Raw genomic sequence first — 18,428 nt, 5'->3', positions numbered from 1 at the left:
CTTGCAGCAAGAAAGTTGTGGGGGGTTTCTGCATGTTCTCCGTGGACATGCCTGGGTTCTCTCCGGGTACAGTTCAAAAACATGACTGTTAGCTTAACTGGGTAGCGTAAGCCGATTACAAGAGCAAATTCAAACAATCTCAATCTGGAGACAACATCTAAATACTTAAATAAGCACATAATTAGCGCGTTGTCTTATTATTTAGCAGAAATCGAAATGAAGAAATCCATAATTAAGCCCACTAAATTCGGACTAAACTGTCTTGTCATCCCTTTAAAAATAATTACAACATCTAAAAAAAAATCTGCTATTTTAACTGTTTACTGCTGTAAACACAGTTGATGAATGTGTTTAGAAACAACATTCATCATGCCTGTTAGCAGAACTGACCCACCTGACCAGGTTCAGGCAGTATTTCTCACTGTGCTGATTCTCCCCTGCTGTGTTTGTTGACGCTCTCACACTTTGTATTTCAGCCGCTCTTTGAATACAAACCCCGTTCAGTGCTATCTTTCTGGGAATACTGTAAATTAGCGATGTTTTTCTGCTAAATAATCCATGATGAACACTGACGCCGACTGCCATGTTCCCCTTCACCTAGTGTTGCGTTCTCTGTACCTCGTAAATATGATGTTCGAACTTCTAATTTAATTTTGTGTTGATGTCGATGTATTTTATAATCAATAAATATACATTTTTGGGAAGTTTAATTGATTTAATGAATTAATATATAACGTTAAATGATACTCTTTTCCTATTTTTTTTATTTTTATCTAACCCGACAGGATAAAACTTTTTTTCCAATTTACATGAATGGAGCAGGTCCTCTCCGGTGTTACATTAAAACGTTCCGATGATTATCCGGCAGAAATTTACTTGAAATTTGAAAGATTCTTACAGAAAATGTGCTAAAGTTTGCTCTTACTTTTAAAAAAATATATCACGGATTGGTGATATAATTACATAATTTTGTGATATATGCACAACTTTGCAACTAAACAATAAAAACCAAAGACTTGAATAAAGCTTGCTGACACATGACCGGAAATTAGACGATAATAAAGCCACAATAAATTTTTAGATTAATATAATTTTAATTCTCTCTCTTTGATTAAGATATGTTGAGATGTTATTTTATATTCTTAATGTTAGACTCAAATGAGGCAATAATTAACATGCATAAGTGGATGTTTAGATATTTAGTTGTACAAGAAGACGTGATTTGCCAAACCCTTAGTGTGGCTTTTATTTTTGCACAGTTAACGGAAGTGTGCACCACAATTTTTGTCTTTACGTTGTGCTTTACCAGTACGACGATGTGGGCTTCAACAGGAGAGCCTAGTTTGACAGGGTAGTTTTCCGCCATATGGCAGCAGAGTGGGTGAAATTCTGTTATTCGTGGCTGCTGTTGTGGTTCTGCATCCGGGCATCCGAGTCCAGAAACACTCGGTAAGACCGCTGGTGTGTTTTAGAGCCTAAACCGTTAGCCTGTTAGCTGTCGTTAGCAGTGTCCGTTGACAGAACTATGTCTACTTTGACCCTATTGAAGTGACGTGTGCTTACTTTAAATATTTTTGGCAAAGATATTTCTAAATTAACACCGTGTGTTAGTGTAAACACCACCAAACCAAAAAAAGGAAAACTAACCCTAACTTTGCTCAACAGTTGTTTGATAAGTTTCTCGTTTTTAACTCTTATTTGAAATGTTGAATTCACAGTAAATCATTAAGCTCATACACAGCAAGGCATTTAGTCTAACGTGACAAATGTAAAAAACCTTTTAAAAGCTGTCTAAAACAAGCACAATGTTTGGTTTTATTAGGGTTTTATATACATAAAACTACAGATATTACTTGCATGACACAACTTCAAGTCACAAGGTGGGACGTCACGTTTTAAGGAAGCTGACACTTTCTGCCGAAATGTTTTCCTAGCTGCATGTTTTAACCACAAGGTGGTGCTATTCGACCAGATCTAACACGATTCAAATCATAAATTTACACAAGCTTAGATAGTGTCAATAGTACATTTGTTTACTCTATTTTAATTTAATTTTATGTGATATTGAAATTGGTTACATAACTTAGAAGTAGAAAGAAAATGGTTTGCAGAACATTTTATAAATACATAACTAGGAAATGTAGTGAGCATAGGCCCCCTTTTATTTCTGTTACCTCTAAATAAAATCCATTACAACCAATTGCTCATACAGGTAAGTCCACCTGTATGTAAATTAATGTCATTTAATGTATTAATTCAGCAGTTATGTATCTTCCTTAGGGATCTTTTAATGGGAGTAGTTAATAAACATCATCACGAAAAGCAAGGAAGAAAACAAAAATGTCAGAAATATAAAATTTTCAGTATTTTTATTAAGGACTAGATAAAAAAAAGAAAAGAAAAGGGTAAGCACAACTTCAAACTTGCCAAAACATCAGAGAATCTTTTGACACTATCAGTAGTGCATGCTGCAAAAATGGCCTTTTTGGTTTACCAAAAGCCATGTGAGAGACACAGCTAGCATGTGAAACACGACGCTCTGGTCAGATGAGACATAAAGCCTGAACGCAGCATCCATACTGTGAAACAGTAGCAGCATCATGCTATGCGGAAGCTGGTCAGAGTTCAATTCGAATAAAATGTTTTTTTTTCTTATATTATTTTATACGAACCTGAAATGTGATTATTTAGCAAGAAAAAGGATGTAAAGAAGTAGAACCAGATGCCAGAGTTCAAAAATGCCATTTTTAGTTGAAAGTAATGTAATTGGCTGAAACTCTTGATTAAATTAAATGTTAACAAGTAATTAAGAAGAAATAATGTAAATAAAATAACATTTAATTTGTTTATGCAGATCTCAAATTGATCACATATTGATCCTAATAAGGTCTTAAAAGTATGAAATTAAACTTTTAAAAATTCAGAAACCCTGTTAACAGACAAAAACCCTCAAATAGTTATCAATCCAAAACAGAGACAGAATGAATATTTTAGGCTAGAAGCAAAGGGATCGTATCTCCTCTGGAATATAAGTGAGAGCAATACATAAAAAAGAAGTGGACTTCAACTGAAAAAAAGCAATTATTTCAGGGAACTTGTATCAGGAACAAGAAGATGCAACAATTGCAACATTTCCCCCAGAAAACTTGCTAAGATCGGGGGTTGGGGGCAAGGCCAGTCGTTCATCCAGTGGCCTGTAATGTTTTAGAAAAATATTTAAATATATTGAAAATATCACTTGATAATTATGTGTTATTGAAAGATTGGAAGACTTGATCACCAACTATAAATATAAAATAATACTGAGGGAAAAAAATATAGTTCTTTGTGAAAACACATTCCTTCATGTGACGAAGCAGATTTCTGCAGCAACCATTTTACACCTGAAATTCATCTCTGAAAACATAGAATTCATAAGTAGATTCAACATTTATATTATTATTTAAAGCTGGAGGAGTTAGCCCCTTGTCTGATATATTTTACATGGGAAATAAATCCAATTGTCACCTGTTTCTCTCTTTAGCTCTCTTCTAAATAAACCATGCACTTTACAGACGCTCTCTGGACGATGACCTCCTGCAGCCTTACACACAGGGTCACGGCCCCACCCACTCTCACCGCCACGTCCGGGACTGTCAGGCCCTCATTTATGACAACGCCACCTATGAGAGCTATACCTCCCACGGCCGAAGCAGTCAGCCCGTTGCTGAGTCCAAGGTGTTTGTGACGGATGTGGAGAAAGGCACCAGATGGGTTCTTGGTAAGTAAGAGTGGCATAATTAAAAAAAAAAATCCAAAACTAAAACTATTCAACTTATTTTGCTGGATTTCTGTTTCCAGGTCACATGACTGTGGTCCACGACCCGCTGAAGATGGTGTCTGTGTTGGAACCAGGAGGGCCGGGTGGCTGCGAAATGAAGCGCAGGGTGTCTGTGGAGGACACGGCTAAAGCTGCAGGGTGCCTTTACGCCCAAAATGGTGGATTCTTCAAGACAAAGTCAAGCGAGTGTCTGGGGAACGTGGTGAGCAGCGGCAGGCTGGTGCAGGACAGCAAAGGGGTGCAAAACGCCCAGTTTGGAATAAGGAGGGATGGCACCCTGGTGTTTGGGTAAGAAAACAAGAAGTCATTGTTTTTCTTTTAAGGCATTGCCTGAAGCAAGCCAGATAAAACCTTGCGGTTTATTTTAGGATTGATTTATTTTCAGTAAAGGTGAGCTGAAAGTATTAAAACCCTGGTTTTATTAGTGTGCACATATAGTGCATAAACTAAAGCTTTAACTAACCAAGATGATTCACTTTTGTTTTTTGTGCTGTTGTGGGTCTGATGGCTGTCCCGTGTTCAATTAAAAGATTTTTTGTCTCCAGTTTGAACTTTTAGTCTGAGCCTTTAGTTCTTGTCTTTCCAATTCAATTAAAATTAACATTTTGACTGAATAATTCATAAGTCTTTCATTGACAGTCACTCTGATGTGATCGTTGCTGATTATGATGGATGTAAGAGGTGGTTTGGACCTCTTTTCAAATCTTCTGTGATTTGGGGTCAAAGTTCAGGTATTATTTGAGGTTTTGAAATGCTAATCATCTGCTAGCAAGGTTCCCAAACCTTATGGAAGAAAAGGTGCATTATATATTTTTGCTTCATATGTAAGCCCATAAACACCAGACTCCTCTGAACCACTCTGCTCGTCTCCACCTGACTTCATCACATGTACAGGATGATCTCTCCTCATGCTTGTCTCTGCTGATCGGCTCATTTGGCTATGTAAAGCACATCACAACTTCTGCTGAGTGGTTTCCTGTTAGCATGTTCATGTAGCCCACAGTTTAACCTCCGGTCCACTTCAACAGATGCTCAACAACAATCCTCTGGTGACAAGTTCATGTCTGATGACTCAGCACGGCACCAGTTGTCTATGTTGCTAACTTCAACATGGCAGCTTGACACTTTCCAAAAACAACACACTCATTTCTCCGCATGGCTACAGCAGATTTTAGCATAAAATCTGGTGGTTACTGCAGTAGGATGGAGCAAAAATGTATAACTTTGAAGAAAAAACACTGTCATGCTCTCAGACCTCTGTAAACCATCAAGAGGTTTATTTAACTTCTTTGTTTGATAACCCAGGTCACCAATTCCAGGAATTTCTACATGATTCAGCGTTTACTTGTGACAAACAAATAAATGAGTGAAGACTTGGGTTTATGCGCTTTAAGAACCCAAACCGAAATATTATTTAATTAAGAATATAAAATACAGCTTCATCTACAAATCTGGACCATTTCCATTGTGTTTACAGTGCAGATGGGATATTAACTGACATTTACTTAAATTGGCCTTTTTAGATAAATCTGTTAGAAACATTTAACCATTTAAGCTGAGTGAAAATGACAGTAATGTTGGTGTGTTCTGTTCTGGAGGGTGCTAAACTGTGAAAAGAGGCCTTTATATATAAATATATAAATCTTGTCTTGTGATGTGCAGGTATCTGTCACAGAAAGATGTTTTAGATCAGTCCAACCCCTTTGTTCAGCTGGTCAGTGGAGTCATTTGGCTGCTGAGGGACAGGAAGATATACATCAATGAGAGTCTGCAGGCGGAGTGCAGTGAGACCGAGGAGACAGGTACGCTCTGGATCTTCAATAAACTGCTCAATGATTTTGGTTCAGACATCAACTCCTAAGATTTGACACAGTTTAACCCAAACCTAATTGAAGCTTAACTCATGGAATAAAGCCTTTACTAAAGACCATCCAGATTTTCTCTTTCTAAAATCAGGAATGCGATTCTTGATCACACTAGTCACATTTTGGAGAATATCCTCCATCCGTGTCCAGAATCAGATTCCCTGACCTCAGCTCACCCTAAGCAACTGGACGAGCTCCAGTCCTGCAGTAAATAAACACAGCAGTATCTCAGTTTCTCCGCCTCCCAATGTTTGCATAACACACAAACTCATCTGTGACCTGAAATAAACACTTTGGCGCCACAAAAACACAACACTGTCATGTTTGGTTAGCAGTGACAGGAGGGCCTGTGTTCCAGCCATCAGCTTTGTGAGCAGCAGGCAAGTTTAGGAGCTCATGAAACTGATCTGTCTGTGATTTCATCAGAGGAATCTTAGCATCATCATGTGATAGATGGCAAATAATGCATCCATCTTAAGTAAAGACATTGTATGCAGATGTTGTAGTTAAATCTTTATTTTTAAAAAGTTCAATTCCTGCAAGACCAAACAGACCCTCTGCACTTTATAATCATGTTGAACTGCAAGATGAAGTTGCAGAATGAGTTGAGTGGCAGCCACACTGCTGGTTGGAGAAGTTTTATTTTTACAGCGTAGTAAGCTTTTTTTCTCCTTGACATAGAGACCTTTAGGGGCACATCAACCTCTGTGTCCTCTCTTATCCCTGCAGAAACATACAGCAACTGTCCCACCTCCAGAGGCTGGGGCCGTGAGGTTCTTACCAATTTAATCCTTCCTGTGTTTCTACTTCTGAGATCATGGAAATGAATGCAAAATCAACAGATCCTAATGCCTAATTATGAGTTTACAGCAACATTTTCACAAAACATTGTGCTTAAGTGAAGCTAATTCCCACCTGCAGGTGGCATTAATTCTTCTACTGCACGGCTTCCTCATGCCTAACTTGAGGTCAAAAACATGAGTGCAGAAAAAGCATTTGCTGATTTGTTTGGTTAGTTTTGTGAAAAAGGTATTTTAATAAAATCAGTGAATGTTTTTTTTCTTTATGTCAGGGTCATTGAAGTATTTTGTGGATGTGGTGTCGGCCAGAACCGCAGTGGGCCACGACGAAGAGGGAAGACTGATCCTCTTTCAAATTGATGGCCAAACAGAAAAAAGAGGGTAAGAAAAAAATTAGCTGAAAGACGTTTACGATTGATTAGTGTTCTCCTCTGAACATGTAGTCATTTTGAAATACTGATTAAATGGAAGATGGTGTTTGTAATATTTGTAATGTGGATTCATGTTCCCCAAGCACAGTGGTTCCCAAACTTTTTCTTCTGCGCCCCCCCAGTGGTTTCCAAACATTTTCTGCGGGGGGGGGAAGAGACATCCGACTTCTTTGGGGGCAAAATGAATGTACGTAGCTGAAAATAGACACCAACTCCGGTAGCCTACAAGGTACTTGTTAAGCTTAAGGTTCTGTATTGATATTAGCTAGTCATCTTTTAACTAACACTACCTGCATCCAACAGCTTTACTCAACTCAGTCGGTTAGTTTGGAGGGAAAAACTGTGAAAAGTTCTTTGCGTTTTGCTGGTTTGCTGCCGTGATTCTAACACAAACCTACGTAGCTCCGCACAGCAGCAGCAGGTCTCCTTCACAGGTGGAAACCCAGCGCGAGCGTCGTAGCGCTCATGTTGCGTTTGAAGGCGGCTCGGAAAAACAGGTTACAACATGTTAACAACGGATTAAACAGTTTTAACTGCTGATAAAAGTGACAGAGGACACAAATATGGGAAGTGTGGAAGCCTCTACTGTATCAAATTGACATAGTTATAACAGAGAGTTGGCCATTCTAAGGTAAAAACCCAGCGCATGCAGTGTTCATGTTTTTTTTTTTTTCATCCAGACGGCTTCCCGCGCCCCCCCTGCAATGACACGGCGCCCCCCCTAGGGGGCGCGCCCCACAGTTTGGGAACCTCTGCCCAAGCACAACAGTCAGCAGCCTTTACAACTGGCTGCTGCCCTCACTCCTGCAAACTAAGCTGCAAAACCTTCATTGAAAAACCTAATTAGTCGGATTATATAAATGCACGCTATTAAAAACATTTTTGCTTTATAGCAAGAAAGAAACACAATTCAGTGTTATTTTTTATGGTTTTTGAAAAAAGCCATAACAAAGATTGCAGTAAACTCGGCTGAAAAGCCAAATAAACTTTGAGATAATTACTTTAAGTCCTGGCTATTCCATATGAACCTGTTTGTTTGCAGTGGAAAGCCTTGTTGCTATGTGGTAAAAGTCGACTTTGTCCTGAGTCAAAACAAACAAAAACACTTGGAGTCATTATAAGGCTGTTAGTTTAATGAGGTGTTTACTAGGAAGCTGAATATCTCTGACATGAAGTCATTATATGTGAGAGTCAGAGTCAAAATAGGAGGATAATAAATATGGCGTCGATGGTAGTTAAATGCAACAATAAATAATGAGATTATTCAGTAATGATGGTGAATCTCAGTGACAACAACAGAACCTGGAAACTTTAGAGAAAATATTTAGAGACTTCATTAATGAGATGAACTAACACAGCAAAGCCCGTTTGTCTTCAACCCGTTTTTCTGGCAATTCCACCAATCAGTTATATGGATTTGACTTCCCTTCGCCTTGTGAACCCCCTCATCCCTGCTGACAATCTGAAGATTAATGTTCTGCTGTTAATGATTTAGCTAAGAATAGCACAACACTCTGACATGTCTAAACCTCTGACTTCTGTGTTTTTCTTGTCAATATCAGACCCCAGCTGATCAATAAAACGTGTTAAAGTCAGGTTGGACCAAACAGACTGACCTTCTGGTTTCTACCGGCAATAAAAATATATGTTGATTGTTATTGTTCACCTAAGTTAATATTGTTTACATGGGTGGCATGAATAAGCAAAGAGTAGTCATGTGCAGAGTCCTGTGGTTCATTTACTTTATTTTTAAACAATATTATTTCAAATTAACAAAGTATAAGCTGCTTTATTATTGCAAATTTGCACTAATGTCTTAAAATTAAATTAAGTGATGATTTAAAAATAAATTCTAGTGTGTTTCCTGTCTCTATAAATCAGTGAGTACCAAGTAAGAAGCAATAAATCAGCTGAAGCAAACAGTTTTCTCACCACTGAGTTCTGTCATCTCACCAGAATACAATATGACTTTAAATAACACCAAATCTTACAGCTTGGTTCCCTTAACCATACTCAAAATAAACAGAAGAGTCTGTTCACATTTTCACAACATAAAATGTAAATTAACGTGGAGATAAATTATGAACTTTTATCTTAAAGAAGTTGTATGCAAACTTTTGGCCAAAATCGTCGAATCAAAATATATGAAGGCCAAAAAAAGTTTTTTTTTTTTTTTCTTTACCGTCTAAAATATAGGCTAAGCATGTACTATTTTCATTAACCACACAAACAAATGTTTTGTTGGAAAGGGATATGTAAATAATTATACATACAAATGAAAAAGGTTCTTGCATTTTTTTCTAATTTTCTAGGTATAAATTTGAAAAAATAGAACAAAATGAAGTCATTTCTGAGCAGTGACATCAGCATTTAGGCCACTCTTTCTTTGAAAACACATGCTGTATTTAGCCAAGTTTAATAAATGCATTAAAACAGATTTGGGTGCAGCAAAGTCAGCTTTAGAGTAAAAGTCACTGAATAGATGTGCTTCTTGCAGGGGAATGCAGAAAGTTTATCTTTTACCTTGTCTGTGATCATTTTTCCCTGATTAAAAATAAAAAGGCTTCATCTAGATCAAATGTTTATAACCTTTTATTCATTTCCAGCATTTGAAGTGTTTTTTCTGTCCAAACAGGATGAATCTCTGGCAGGTAGCAGAGTTCCTGAAGGACAACGGCGTGGTCAATGCCATTAACTTGGATGGAGGCGGGTCTTCTACCTACGTGGTTAATGGCTCTCTGGCCAGCTACCCCTCTGATCACTGGTGAGCCACTAATCCCTCACATGAAGATTTCTGATATTTCTTCCTTTTCTGATTATTCATTTATTTGTAATCCTTGCCAGCACTTCCGACAGCAGGTGGCGCTGCAGCAGAGAAGTCTCCACTGTTCTGTGTGTTCATCAGCCTCTATGCCAGCCCGCAAACTGCAGCGAACACGGTGAATGCGTTGACGGACGCTGCCGGTGTGAGAAGGGCTGGCGGGGTGCAGCCTGTGACACCCTGGTGTGTCAGCCCCCCGCCTGCGGACCCCACGGTTTCTGTACAGCCAGTGAGCGGACTCCTACCTTTAATGCTGCTGCCAAAGTTTCTTCTTTCTGTTTATGAAACATTTTATTTTTCTGCTGTTTCTCCTGATCTCTGTCTGTGTGTTGCAGGTGGTTGTATCTGCGATGCTGGATGGAGAGGGACAAACTGCAGTGAAGGTAAAGACAGATCCTTTATTAGCACATACCCACTCTGCTTGTAAAATAATTCACACCCTTTGAACATTTTTTTTTATTATTTTTTCACATTAAGCCACAAATGTCAGTGTATTTCACTTTAATTTAATGTGAAACACAAACACAATGTGGACCATTATTGTGAAATGCAATACATTTTAAACATAATCAAGCAATTTTTACAAATGAAAATCTGATGTACTTTTTCACTCAGTCTCATTTAACAAAATACCCTTCAATAAAATCTGGTGAAACCAAAAGTTGCGAATTTGTTCAGTATAAATGCAACTGTTCAGTTTAAGGCCTAATAGGTTGGTTAAAGGTAAATGTAAAGGTAATTTTATTTATATAGCACATTTTCAGCAACAAGGCAATATAAAGTGGTTAGAGAACATTGCGTTACTCTGACCTAAACCTTTTGACCTACATACAAAATGCTGCGTGGTGGAAAACTACAGACCCCACAGTGAAATACTGGTGTTGTTAGCATCTTGCTGCGGGATGCATTTTCTTCAGTAGGGGCACAGAAAACTGGTTGAGGGAAAGTGTTTTCACACTTAAGAACCAGAATTGTAACATTTTGTTACATTTTCAGCCTCTCCCGTTTGCTCTCACACTGCTTTGTGTCCAACATGCTAACTAACTGAAAAACCTGTTCACCCCCTCGAACCACTGAAGGACACAACGTGAAACCCTTTGAATGAGACATGAGCCCAACTTTCCTGTTCACAAAATGTAAATACAAATGGAGTGGCATCAGATTTTAGTGATTGTAGGATTTCTCTCTGTCTTTGGCAAAAGACCACAAGCCATTTCTCCTGCTGGTACTAGACTCTCTAATTTGTTTTGGTTGTATTTACCCAGAATGCCCTGCACTGCAGTCTGCTTCCTGCTTTCGGAGCAGTCCCTGGTTTGCTTGTTGTTCACATATGCATTCAATCTGCAACAAAGTCCACATCAATCGAATCGAGACCGGAGTTTGTAGGCAGACCAGAGTTCGCTTTTTTGTCCACATTCACAGTTCCCCAATCAAAACAAACTTTCTAATTAAATGAACTAGAGTTCGATTCAAGCAGACGAAACAGGGCTGATGTGAATGCAGGAGAATCCTGGAGGAAAACCTGATAGACTTTAAAAAACTTGACACCTTCCAGCAGGACAGCAATGCTAAACATGCAGCCAGAGCTACAGGGGATGGTTTATAGCAAGGTAGATTCATGAATTAAAATGGCCTAGTCAAAGTCCAGACCTAAATCAAGTTGGAAATTTCTGACAGACCTTGAAAATAACATCCCTCAGACACTCTCCATCCATTCTGACTGAGCTTTTACTAAATTTATTCCACTCTGCTCAAAATGTTTGAAAACAGGTAACTCTGGATTTATGAATGGCTCTGTTCTTGAGATAGAAATAATATACATTTGACAAAAAGTGAAAAAAGTTCTAGGAATAATAATATTTTAGAATAGAACTGTAAACCCTACTGTACAAGCATGTCAGTCTCAACTACTCTAAACCTGAAATTTATTATATAAGTAAAACTTTCAGAGAACAGACAGTAAATGCAGACTCTTTCAATAGACACAAATGAGTTTGCAGATAATTATGAGATATAAGTCAGTGTCTCATAAATAAGATGATCTTCAATAATAATAATCTTAAATGAAGCTTGTACCTCAGTGACAACACGCCCTTTACCCACATCATTTCTGAAAGTTGTACATGAACTCCTCCTGACTTGTTTACAGCTAATTTTATATTGTCTTGAAAGATAAGTTTTCAGCTCAGCAGCCATTTGTCAGATAATTTGTTTTTGATTGTTTTGCTCATAGCCAGGAATTAAAATGAGAGTTTAAGCGAGTTAAACTGTGAAACTGATCTACAGTGAAATCAGACGATGGCAGTTTTATCAGCCTAACTTAGAACTTGCAGACTAATTCAGCACATTAAGTTAAGAATTTATTTGCCTGTCACAACAGTAACATCACACTTTGGGATTATTAGTTATACAATACTCAGTACAATAAAATTTTGTGAGGGCAGTAAAGTGGAGGATTTATGTGAGTAGTTAATTTGCTTTTGTAAAGTGTGAAAACAATCTTTCATTGTTTATTTTACTTATTAGTTTTATCTCTGAGTTCTTGTTTGGCGTTGTACGCCAAACAACTTATGTAAAAATACTATTTATGTAAAAAAAAAAAAATTGCCCATACTGTACAGTATTTTTTTTTCTGTTTTTATGTATTTTTATTTGAAAATAAAAATACATAAAGTAGTAGGCAATAAAAGCCTACTTGCTTTTATTGCCTGTCACTTTGCTGCTGTTGCACAGAACTTTCCCCATCTTGGGAAATAAAGGATAAGTTCTATTATATTTCTTCTTTTAATTCTGTTTTTCTTAATGTATGAAGGATTGCATCTGCCACACAATGAAACACATTTCCAGAATTGATGTCAGATGTTCACAAACATAAATAGTCTGAAAGAGAAAAGAGAAACAAAGGGTTTTTCAGGAGTTTTTGTTTTGTTCGCTTGTCTTTTAACGTTATGTTTACCTTATCCATTCTGCAACCACATTATGTTGTGAACATCTGGCTCTGCTTTCTGGGAAATAAATGTATTTAGAAAGTCTCAGGATAAGTAGAAATGCTAAAAAATAAAGTAAAACTCTTTTTCTTTACATGCATTTAGCCTTTTTCTTTTTTCTTTTTTTTTTGAAGCATGCCTCCCAGGTTTCTACGGCGACGGCTGCACCAAAACCTGCTCTTGTTTTAATAACGGTTCCTGTGATCCTGTCAACGGTCGCTGTGTCTGCCCTCCTGGTTTCCATGGTGACACGTGTGAAAAAGGTATTGCTATGTTTCATTTCATATGTAGCTGAGATAAACTCACATAAATACTTTATCCAGGCACCTAGCAGTAGTGATTGGTCAGTCATTAAATGAAAGAAGCAAATAGATTTTGGCTTTTGACCTGTTATGATATTACAGAGATTCAACCTTCTGTCATTCAAGGCTCTTTTTTCAGTAAGCGAGTAAAAAATGACATGCTTAAAAAATGTAATGGCCAAATTGCTAAAGTTGAACCATGGGGTCGAAGTTGTTTCTGCTCTCTAGTGGGAATCACCACAAGTTGTCCAAAGAAGGATAAGCACTGCCTCCATGACGGATTCATGAACTTCTGGTGTTTTCTTTTTTCTTTTTTTAATATCTTCGGGACTTACAGCTGACCTGTGTTTCCATTCCAAAGAAAAAGCTGCTGTAGTTTAAATAGCTAAAAAAAGTTCATTCTGGTTGTGAGAAAAAGTGATCACACACTCAGTGCATCAATTCACCACTGTGTGAAGGAAACATGTTGTTTTACATCATGGACCAGGGAGAAGGCTACTGAAAATGTTTGGCTGCTATTACTTTGAAATACATCGTCTGTAAACATTATTTTGTCATTCTGCAATCATGGTTTAGTTATAGGTGGAAAAATACAACAATCAGACTCAAGTTTTAGTCCGACTTCAGCCTTTCTGGGCGAACAACTCAAGTCTTTTGTGCTCCATCAAGACTTTAATGGTCTTGTTTTCATTCAGAGCTTGGTGACACAATGGCTTTGCCTTTATCACCACTAAATGTAAATTAAAGGATACTTTCTAGCAAAATTCCCCATATTTTAAAACTGTTTTTATTTAATTTATTCATCTGTCCATATTGTGTCTGTAAAGTGGCAGAAGGTAATTTGGTAACGTCTAAGCTTGCTATAATTTGGTTGTATTGATGTTACAGCAGTATTTTTTATTATTCTACATACTCATATTTAAAATGTCTTCATTGAGAGCAAAATGAATCAAAGGCAGATTTCTTGTTCATGTCGCAAGCTTGGCAAATGAAGTAGATTATGATTCAAGAAGTTCGTTTTAGAAGAAAAAATGTAAATGTGATATTTTATCATTTTTATACAACTTTTTGTGTCATTCAAATTCATCATAAAAACCTAACTGTGTCTGTTTTTCAGCGTGTCCTTTGGGTTTCTTCGGTGCATCTTGCGCTCAGGAGTGTCGATGTGACGACTTGTGCCCATGTGACCCGCAGACAGGAAGCTGTAACACCACATTACCAGTAGACACCAATTACACCTTACACAGAGGTACATATCCAGCTTTATTTTGTGCATGGGACTTTGTGGTTTTCTGCATGTAAACACCACTGTCTGTACTTCATCATCTGCTGCTGGAGTGCAAATTTACCTGTTTAGAAAAATCTGGATGAATAACAGAGTAGAAATGAACAAAAATCAGCTAAACTGAAGTTTTTGTTTCTAAAATGCATCCAGACTTTTATGTAGTTTATTTGGATATGCATGTTATTTAAAACTGAAGCTAACATTTCATTTTTAAACAAGAAGACAGAAGCATACACCCCTGAATGAAACAGAAGCTGCTACTTGAGTCATGTTGCGTCTCTGTTGTTATACAGGTCAGTGGCATCATGGGATCACATCTCTTACTACAGAGATAGCGTGACTGTTACATAGGAGATAAAGAACATTATCCTGGAAAAAAAAAACTGAATAGGAAGACAAAATGCTCTGAAGTTGGAAGGAAAAAATACAGTTTTTGATTAATTCAAGATCCAAATATATTTAAACAGATTTAAGACTTTGAAGCCCGCAGGATTTGCTGGCTCTCCCTTTGGCTACATTCACACATATCTGACTTTTTTATAGCCGTTTCAAAGGCCCAATTTCTATCACTTCATCCTCAGTAAAAATCCAATTTATGCCACGTCTATATGTTGAACTAAATTTTATACGTATCTGATTGTTTTCAAAGCATCTGCAGTCTGAAGATGTCATGTTACATTTTATCCAACTTTTACATCATTGTCGTGAAACGTGTCATAATTCTGCACCGGAAGAAGCCAGACGCAGTAAATCCAGACGTAAACAATGACTGGAAATTATAATTATGAAATTATGAAAAACGTCTGTGTCAGTAAAGTGCATCATATCTCAGTCCCACCACTCTTAGTTTCAACTACACATCCAAACAAACTTCCCTAAAGATGCCACAGTCAGTGCTCCAGAAAAGGCCATTTCTATTAGTTACTTTCTTTTTATAAGCTTTTATTTTTCTCTACAGCTGGACGATGCCTGGCCAAGCAGATGTTTACATCCTGGAGACAAGAAGAAGAATCTCACAGAGAGCAGCCTTATCTAACAGAGTAAGGTTTTAAAGGTCAAACCTCTGACTTTTCTTCTCTGCTGTCATTTTTCAGTGAACGTATAATAGAAACATAATGTCCTCTCAAAGACATAACAACTTTAGTGTTTCCACATAAACATAACATTGATCTTTTGTAAAGTTACCAATAACAAAAGTAAACAAATGTGTTCAAACAAGTCTCAGTGGTTATAAAAGATAGTTTTTTTTTTTCAATGTCACTAGAAAATTGTTAGTTAATTTTAAACTGAAACGTTTCTTTGGAAATAAAAACATAAGAGAAAACTTGGGGGACAGTTCTAAAGTCTTCATTCTGCTGTCTGCTCTCGTCATGAGTCCGGTAAAAAGAAGAAGATGAAGATGTTTTGACAAATGAGAAAAGAAAATCACACTGAAAGTCAAACACACTGGAAGTGGTATGATGGTCTTGGACTGTTTTGCTGCTTTTTCATCTGAAAATGGGAATAATGCAGAAGGACAACAGTGTAAAAATAGCATCAGCTTTATCTTTGAATGGCTCAAAATAACAAATTAGAAAATGACCTAATAAAAGTCTGGATTTAAATTGTGAAATTATTTACATCCTGTGGAAAACAGACCAAATCGTGAAATTGAACAAACAACTGAGCAAAGTTTTTCTAGGTAGTTTACACTGAGGTTTACAGTGAGTGAGACTGTGCTGGCTGCTGCAGCTTCCTGTCCATTTGTGTCATGTGACCCAAACACAGTCTGGTGAAAATCTATTCAGAAATTATTTCAGTACAAAATTAGTGTTTTTGGTGCCTTTTCAACATTTCAGTGCCAGGGCTTTTAAAAACATCCTTCCTCTTTTTCAGGTTAAGTTAATTTATTGAGTGCAGTGTCATGAAATTGATGTAATTCCTGCTTTTTTCCCAGGCGATCATGGCTAGTCATCACCCTCGTCCTCACTTGTCTCCTGTTGGCCAGCCTGATCGTCTCATGTCACCAGGTGTGCTGCAGATCAGTGACATCACGCTTCCCTGAGCGAAAGGATTACTCTTATGTACCGCTACAGGACATCAACGGAGCCCCTTCACGCACTGCAGAAAATAGGAACGGGAGCTTGGGAGTGGAGGACTCGGATTCCCAGGAGGAAATCTAGTCTCCGTCACACTCAGGGAGGTCGTAGCTGCCTGGAAGATCGAGGATGAGCAGTGAGAGCACTGTTATTGCACAAAAACACTCACTTCACGTTCTGCCACCAATACGGGAATACTGATGTGAAACACGACAAAGCCCAACAGTTTTACAACATTCCTCTTTAAACATATCTTCAGATTTCCCCAAAGTCTTTTGGCAGAAGTTTTCTCAGGATTTTTGTTTCAAGTTGAGGTGTTTCAACCTGAAAATGAATAGAAAGTGACAAAATCTTGATTTTTGTTTTGTCTTTCAGCTCCAGGTATGATAATGTTAACTCTCTTTAAAACTGAAAGCATGAGCTCTAACCTGTACAGACGGATGCTAACGTCTCGTCGTCTTCCTCAGCTTTCATCACACAAACAGCAAATTACTTCCTTACTAGAGTCTCACCTAGAACAGGATGTACTAATAGTAAAATATAGATACTGTTAATACCTGTATTTTTACTGGCAGTCAGATGTTTACAAGCCTTAAAAATTGTTTCAAGGACTTTAAAGTGTCTTACTAACTTTCTTAAAATACCTGCCATGTTTTTTTTGGGTTTTTTTGTTTTGTTTTTTACAGCTGCAGTTTTTTACAGTAATTTCAGATTATTTTTTATGTTCCTAAGGTATTATATGAATGAATTTAAAATGTTTTTCCAAACTTTTGGCCCTTTATATAGATTGGAAATTACTATACATTTAAGATTACAATGCAAAAAAATGTTTTATAAGTTGGAACTTTTTCCTGTTTGATCTGATAAACTTTTATCTAAAAGACAATAATGTACAAAGCAAACCATATTCAAAGTACAGCCGTAAGTTATTATTATGTACATCAAACAAGTAAAGTATTTTGGTTTTCCTCTCAAATATTTGCTCAGTTTGAACTCAGTGAAATCTGTTCCTGCTAGATGGAAGCTAATTTATGAAGCCAAAGAGTGAAATAAGGTTGCTGTGAACAGAACAGATACTTTGACAACAGCAGATTGTTAAAGTTTACCAAGAACAATCTATTGACACCATGTTGCTCACGCCTGCTACAGATACTATCCTACAGCTTAGGCTGTGTTCAAACAACAGATCTTGATCCTCAATTCAGATTTTTTAGTTTTTTTTTTTTTGGTTCAATCTGATTTTTTAATTGTTTTTGCATGGTTGTTCATACTACTAAATGATGCAACCGCAGTGAAACTGGACGGGACTGCTCCATGTATAAAGCCAAAGTGTCGTAGTGTTTACGAATGTTAATATAATATGAACGTTACTTGGCATGTTGAGTGTTTGCAGGCAAGATTTCTGGGTTCATTTCTTTGCTGGTAGGAAGAAACAAAGTATAGCAAATCTAAGATGATCTTTGCAGATTTCCCTTTGATGCAAGGAAATCAATTTCAACAATCATGTTTGCCTCCAGGAGAGATAATGAAACAAAACCGTAAGTTCTGGCTCTTAAGATGATGTTTCTTAAGATGATGATGTTTCCTGCATTGGTTTTATGCTTTAAACCAATGCAGGAAACATTTTAAACATCAGATAAAATTTGAAATCTAATTTATTTAAAAAGGAACTATTAAACAAATGTCCCAATGTCATAAAAAAGCTGTGGAAAAACATAACAAATGTGAAAATAATAAAGTATTAAGGAAGGGAACAAGGGTAATAATTTTTTACCATCTAATTTTGAACCAGTAATCTTGCATTTTTTTAAATTTTTGCCTGTTAAATTATTTTACACTGAACCAAAGCGACCAACGAGGAAAACAAACTGAGATGATTCATACATATTTATCTTCAGGTTATGTCTCTGTTATTTGTTATATAATTCTGCAGACTGCTGAGCAACACGAGTTAAGAATGTACTGGGTCAGGTTGAGGTCCTGGTGTCACCAGAAACCCCCCATTAATTTTAATATTTAATAAAACATGTCTGAGGTCA

General features: G+C 37.1%; 2 protein-coding genes across 3 annotated transcripts in view; one reads left to right on the top strand and one right to left on the bottom strand.

Annotated features, from left to right (window-relative positions):
• The window catches only part of ndufaf6 (NADH:ubiquinone oxidoreductase complex assembly factor 6), a 19,168-nt gene extending 17,264 nt beyond the window's left edge, over window positions 1–1,904 (bottom strand). Inside the window, exon 1 of one of the 2 annotated variants that reach the window (XM_015045087.1) lies at window positions 1,835–1,904. In XM_015045087.1, coding sequence (XP_014900573.1) covers window positions 1,835–1,836 — 2 coding nt within the window. In that variant the 5' untranslated portion in view covers window positions 1,837–1,904. Of the gene's footprint in view, window positions 1–394; window positions 614–1,834 lie in introns of those variants that run through there. The other variant, XM_015045086.1, reaches the window with a different exon arrangement.
• On the top strand, window positions 1,270–18,428 carry nagpa (N-acetylglucosamine-1-phosphodiester alpha-N-acetylglucosaminidase). The gene is made up of 12 exons (XM_015045085.1): window positions 1,270–1,449; window positions 3,555–3,760; window positions 3,841–4,108; window positions 5,483–5,622; window positions 6,758–6,866; window positions 9,552–9,680; window positions 9,761–9,966; window positions 10,073–10,120; window positions 12,859–12,987; window positions 14,144–14,275; window positions 15,270–15,351; window positions 16,248–18,428. Exons 1-12 carry the CDS (start codon window positions 1,367–1,369, stop codon window positions 16,471–16,473), a joined length of 1,758 nt encoding a protein of 585 aa, XP_014900571.1. The 5' UTR covers window positions 1,270–1,366; the 3' UTR covers window positions 16,474–18,428.

Source organism: Poecilia latipinna, unplaced genomic scaffold (genome assembly GCF_001443285.1).
Source record: "Poecilia latipinna isolate Pla-1442-1.1 unplaced genomic scaffold, P_latipinna-1.0 Scaffold707, whole genome shotgun sequence".
NCBI lineage: Eukaryota > Metazoa > Chordata > Actinopteri > Cyprinodontiformes > Poeciliidae > Poecilia > Poecilia latipinna.
This window is presented reverse-complemented; position numbering and strand designations above follow the sequence as displayed.

Excerpts from the sequence above, each read along its gene's own strand:
- nagpa (XM_015045085.1), top strand. The coding sequence starts at position 1,367 with ATGGCAGCAGAGTGGGTGAAATTCTGTTATTCGTGGCTGCTGTTGTGG. Across the intron at positions 1,450-3,554 it reads TCCGAGTCCAGAAACACTCG|ACGCTCTCTGGACGATGACC; the intron begins GTAAGACCGCTG and ends TGCACTTTACAG. Across the intron at positions 10,121-12,858 it reads AGGGACAAACTGCAGTGAAG|CATGCCTCCCAGGTTTCTAC; the intron begins GTAAAGACAGAT and ends TTTTTTTTGAAG.